The following is a 6,048-nucleotide window of genomic DNA, read 5'->3' as shown; positions in this document are numbered from 1 at the left end:
CAAATTTTGTTGCTCCATGATAGAATATTTTTTAGGGGGATACACCACTTCTAGATCTTATGGAACCAAGATGTATGCTGTAAACATAATCTCTACCTTGTGTAGAATAGGTATGAATCAACCACAATAGGAGCTTGTTTATGTAATCTCCCATTCCATGTGATGTTGTCTCCTCGTTCACTGAAATAAAGGCTTGTCTCACTAAGGCTAGTAGTATAACCCCGCCATTCAACCATGCTTTGTCCCACTAGTCCCATATTTGCTGCCTCTTTCCATAAAGGGCATCCCTCATGCCAACACCTTATTTCTATATATAAGAATATATATCCTCTTCTACGTATGATGTCCAAAGTATGTCCTTGTATATTCCTGTCACAACTCATACCTTTCATGTTGTCTGTCCCAATCAATATTTTCCTGCCATTAGCAAAATCCCAAGCCATCCTCATGCACCACCAGTGGAGTATTTTAATGAAGCTCCTCCATATCAGTGATCCTTTTGATTTGATGGGATTACTATCTCTGTACAACTTCTCAATATAAAAATTTCTCATATATTTTTCCTGAATGATGTAGGTATTGATTTATAATCCTATATGACGGCTTGCACTAGATGCATTGATTTCAGTGTAGGTGTTGATTTCTACTCCTGCTTGATTGTTTGCACTAGATGCATTGGTTTCAGTGTAGATATTGATTTCTAGTACTATTTGATTGTTTGCACTAGATGCATTGATTTTAGTGTAGATGTTGATTTCTAATCCTATTTGATTGTTTTCACTAGAGGCATTGATTTTAGTATAGATGTGGATTTCTAATCTTATTTGGTTGTTTACACTAGATGCATTGATTTCAACATAGATGTTGATTTATGATTTGATGCAACTAGATGTATGATGTATATTAATTTCAAAGTAATTAGATTAATAGTGTGCAATGATTTTAGTGTAAACACATCTCTGCCCCCTCCATTTATATCTCTATCTCCCATTGTCTCTCATTCTTTATCTCTCTAACACTTATCTCTCCATATCTATATCTCTTCCCCCCTCCATGTCTGTGCCTCTCTCTTCTTCCCTCTCTCCCCCCCTCCATCTATATCTCTATCTCACCCCTAAAACATGCAAACTCTCTCTTAGTGTGCACACATAAACATTATTCATGACGTGAATTGACTTCTTTCTTACAGTAATTCAACCATAAATACAATACTTGAATTTTCATCCTAAATAAATTGTTCACTTACTTGAAATGTCTTCTTCTTAAAACTATAAACTATTTGTAATTGACCACTTTCTTATTATTCCCATTTTCCATCATTCAACATTGTTAATCACTTTGCATATAGGTGTGACAATCAGAGTAATAAAAGAAAATAGTTTTAGATTGATTACAATGAAGATTGTTTGTAATTCACTATATTCTTATTATTCACATTTCTATCGTTCAACATTGTTACATTGTCACTTTTCACTTATAATTTTTATTTCATCATTTTTCATCATTCAAGTTACTAACAATCTCTCTCATCCCAACAAACTGAGGTAACTAAACGAAGTTAAAGTTAAATTGGCCAAATTAATATTAGACATATTTAGAAAATGGCTTTAGATTGATCATAATGAAAATTGTTTGTAATTCACTATATTCTTATTATTCACATTTTCTATCGTTCAACATTGTTACATTGTCACTTTGCACTTAAAATCTTTATTTCATCATTTTTCATCATTCAAGTTATTAACAATCTCTCACATCTCAACAAACTGAGGTAACTAAGTAATGTTAAAGTTAAATTGATCAAATTAATATGTCCGAGGTAACTAAGTAATGTTAAAGTTAAATTGACCAAATTAATATTAGACATATTTAACATATTTAAATTGATCAAAATAATTATATGTTCAACAAATTTTGTATGATTGCACATGACTAACACCAGCCTAGATCCATCTTAACCCCGGATCTATCAAGTGCCAAGAGAGATCAAATCTCTTGAGGTGCAAACCTTTCCTCAAGTTTTTCACTAAAAAAAGAGGTTTGCACCTCGAGAGATTTGATCCCTCTCAACGCTTGATAGATCCGGGATTAAGATGGATCTAGGCTAGTATATACATAATTGACATTGAAATATTGGTTCACATTATCTACATTAAAATATTTTTTCTATTATTAATATAATTTTAAGTCTTTTTTATATTGAGTAATATCTCTTTCTATATATATGATATTGAAATATTTTACTTAATTTTGTATATTGAAATATAGTCCATATTGTTAAAGGATATTAGCTTTTGTGGTTTGGAGAACCATTATTTTATTATGTTTTTAATAAAATTAAATATCAATAATATTCTCATATATAGATATATAGAATTTATATATGACATAAATATATTATTAAGAACATACATATATTCATCTTAATTTCTGATTTACGACGAGCCCAAAGGAATTAAATAGACAAATCTTTATTCAAGTTTTGCTTTCAAAAAGAGGTTTGCATATTCAGGGATTTGATTTCTCTCCATACTTGGTAGATTAGGAGTTAAGATGAATCTATTTTGATTAATAATTTTTAAATGCGAGATATCAACTTCATATTAAGAACAACATGAATTACAATTACCTTCTTAGTAAAAATTTATTCCCAATTCTTAAAAGTAATTTATTTAAGATTGACATTGAAATATTTGAATTATTTTTAGCTTTAAAATAATAAAAAATTGACATGGATATTTTTATTTTTAGACAAAACTAATATAAAATCAAGTTGGTATGGATATTTAAATATCTTACCTCTAGTTGACAGTGAAATATTTTTTTGTTATTAATATATAATTTTTAAATATCACGTCAATTTTATATTGTATGAAAGGAATTACATATTTCTATCTTTTTAATACTGAGTTGTAACATCAATCAACCAACCAACCATACACTCTGTAATGTTCCTAAATAGGAAATACAAGTATAATAACAATTATCCTATGCAACAAAATACAAAAACGAAATATTCATTAAGCACCCACATAAAAACTGCAAATGAAGAACTTCAGAGCCATTTTATTATAATTCTGCAAGAAAAATACAATATATAGTGAAATGGTGCACCTGGGCTTGTCTTAATGGACAAACAGGACCAAACCTAGGTAAGAAAATGGCTGAGTTGAAGGTTGCCCAACTGCTGCACCAATGTGCACTGTGTTGCCCAAAAAACTACTACACTGCTGAACTTCGACTAGCTGGAAAATGCACTAAAACCACTTAGAAAATTGTGTGCTTTTAACCCCAAACTCCTTGGCCAAAACCCATAAAAACCCAAAAGGGAATTTGGCTAGGTTTGACTCTGATTTTCGACCCGCTTGGAACCTCACCCCAGCTATCGCTGCCAAATTTGACCTGCTGCAAACTCCTCCAAAATGCTGAGTTCACCCATGCTATCCCACTCCTCACTTCTCGAATGATCTCTTGGCCCGAATCAGCTGCTCCCATGTATCACGAAAATCTGCTGGGTGGCCTTTGCGTTGTCCCTTTGCTCAGAAATGTGAACTGCCAGTAGCTGGCTCAACAGTTGCAAAATCCAGTGAAAATGACTGCTCTATGCTGCCTCCTTAGCTCTCGGATCTCCCGACAAGCAATGAGTCCCCTGCTGATCTTCAGTTCCCTCTGCATATTTTTTGGCTGCCCAGAAATACACACTTCCCTCTCTCTATGCTGGTGATTGATGTGTGTTGTTGCCCTTGACTCCCTGAAATCTCCTGTAGAACAACCTCCCTAGGGCAGGCACAGATGGTCCCTCGAAGTAGAGGTTTAATCTCCCGCGTGAGAGATTCATGGCTAACCAGCCGTAGACTTGCTAAACAAAAAAGTGTACAAGTGAGTGTTTGTTTACAAATGTAGAAGATAATCCACAAAATGAGTCCATCCTCCTTTTATAATTTCTCCTCATTCCTCTAGAATTTTTTTTTTTAATATTATTTTATTGGTGGGGGCCATTTTCTACTAAGTCACTTTTTCCACCATTTAATAAAATAATAATTTGCCACTATTCTTCGATAAAGTAATACTAGCCACCTTTCTCCAATAATATTTGCCCCTTTTTAATTAATATTACTAAAATTGGGTAAAATTCCTTAGTGACTCCATGCTCACAAAATTGGGGATATTACACACTCAGAGTGATATTACTGATGTCTTTTATATTATTTTTAATTAAAAAGAATCAAATATGTATATCTAATTTTTTGTTTTTATTATAGTCAACATCGTTGTTTCTTGTTTTTGTTTTTCATTAGTATTTTATTTTTATTTTAAAAGGAACATATGTCAAGTTTAGGTTGAGCATATAAGTAATTGCACATCTCCGTCATATTGGGTTATAGAATGCACCTCTTGGCGCACTAAATCCAAGATAGATTTCTTATGAAAAAGGGTGAAATATTTTTAGTTATTAGTATATATTTTTTAAATACTACATGTCAACTCTATATTAAGCATACAAGGAATTACACAAATCCATATCCTTCATATTACGTTGTAATTTTAATCAAATCCAACAAATCCACTCAAAAGTAAAATGATTGATCTTTTATATATGTATAATTGAAATTGTTTTTTATTTGGTAAATATTTTATTACAGTTTTGAAATTTATTTATTTATTTATTTTTTTCATCAGAAGAAGAAAAAAATGTTGGCTTTATATTAATATGGATAAAGACTAGTAGATTTTTCAGGGATTTGTTCATCTTTGCTTCATAAGTAAGATTCAGAAAGTATAAACCGATATTGTTTACATACCAAAATATAATCCTTTTCTAGACATGTTCCATAAAACTTCTCAATCTTGTACCGTTGCAAGTGAAAAAACATTGCATGAAAAGATTTCTAAAACATCATCCTAGCATATGTATATGATTCAACATACAAAAAAAACTAAGTAGAAAAAGAGCAAATGGTGCTATGACAGCTTGATCAAACCTTCCTCCCTAATGAAATTATCTTCTGTATATTTGAACTTCATAACTCCATATGTCCATCCAAGTCATCCTTTGGAAAATTTGTCAACCTCCATGTTGGATTCCCTGTATATATCATTTATTGTGAAGTCCGTGAGGGAGGCCAGGATATGTTTGATCCTGTTCATCTTGCCAGATATATTAGGAGGATCAAAATCTGTATTTCCCTGTATGCCTTCAATAAGAGATCTAGAGTCCCCATATATGTGGAGATTGTGTATCTCTTTCTCTTTCACGAACAAGAGTAATCCCCATAATGCAATTATTTCTGCTCTAGTATTGGTGCCTGGTCCTCTGTTCCAGGAAATATTATACTGAGAGTCTCCATTTGTCTTAAGTACTGCTCCACACCCGCACATGCCAAATTGTGCTGCACCATCAAAGCATCCAATTGGAATGCAAAAAGTCAGAGGGACCATGCAGTGGTATGCGTTTTTAGGAATATCAGTCTCATGTGAGAGAGTTGACATCCAAGATAAATACCCGTGGCATACTTGAGATGTATCAATCAGATGTCCATAAAAAATAAAATGATTTCGGGCTATCCATATTTCCCATATTATGAAAATAGGCAACTCCTTATATTTACGATTCCCAACAGACCATATATTAATACCTTGTTCAAAATTTGATGCCAAGCTAAGCGATAGGATGGGGCCTTGTGAAATAAGACTCCGAACCAAACGTGTGGTTGGGAACATATAGAAAATATGATTACTTGATTCCATAGATGCCCTGCAGAAAATGAAATAACCGGGACCCGAGAAACCTCTCTTCAAGAGGTTGTCCCATGTAATAATTTTGTTGCTCCACACGAGCCAGGAAAACACAATAATTTTTAGGGGGATACACCACTTCTAGATATTATGAAACCAAGATGTATGTTGTAAATATAATCTCTCCCTTATGTAGAATAGGTATGAATTGGCCACAATAGGAGTTTGTTTATGTAATCTCCCATTCCATGTGATGTTGTCTCCTCGTTCACTGAAATAGAGGCATGACTGAGTAAGGCTAGTAGTGTAACC

The 6,048-nt window shown here is 32.8% G+C and overlaps 1 protein-coding gene across 1 annotated transcript; it reads right to left on the bottom strand.

The window, feature by feature from the left end:
- Window positions 1–5,046: 5,046 nt before the first annotated feature.
- LOC149204969 (uncharacterized) lies at window positions 5,047–5,439 on the bottom strand. The gene has a single exon (XM_089397256.1). The coding sequence runs from the start codon at window positions 5,437–5,439 to the stop codon at window positions 5,047–5,049; it is 393 nt and encodes a 130-aa protein (XP_089253382.1).
- Between the last annotated feature and the right edge of the window lie 609 nt (window positions 5,440–6,048).

The sequence above is a fragment of the Pinus tabuliformis genome, chromosome 1_2 (assembly GCF_031772625.1).
Source record: "Pinus tabuliformis cultivar Carrire ecotype Pingquan chromosome 1_2, CPIR1, whole genome shotgun sequence".
In the NCBI taxonomy this organism is placed as follows: domain Eukaryota; kingdom Viridiplantae; phylum Streptophyta; class Pinopsida; order Pinales; family Pinaceae; genus Pinus; species Pinus tabuliformis.
The sequence above is the reverse complement of the archived record's forward strand: the minus strand, read 5'-3'. Positions and strand labels throughout refer to the sequence as shown.

What these genes read in the sequence shown, in the direction of transcription:
- LOC149204969 (XM_089397256.1), bottom strand. Translation starts at nt 5,439, where the DNA reads ATGGTCCCTCTGACTTTTTGCATTCCAATTGGATGCTTTGATGGTGCA.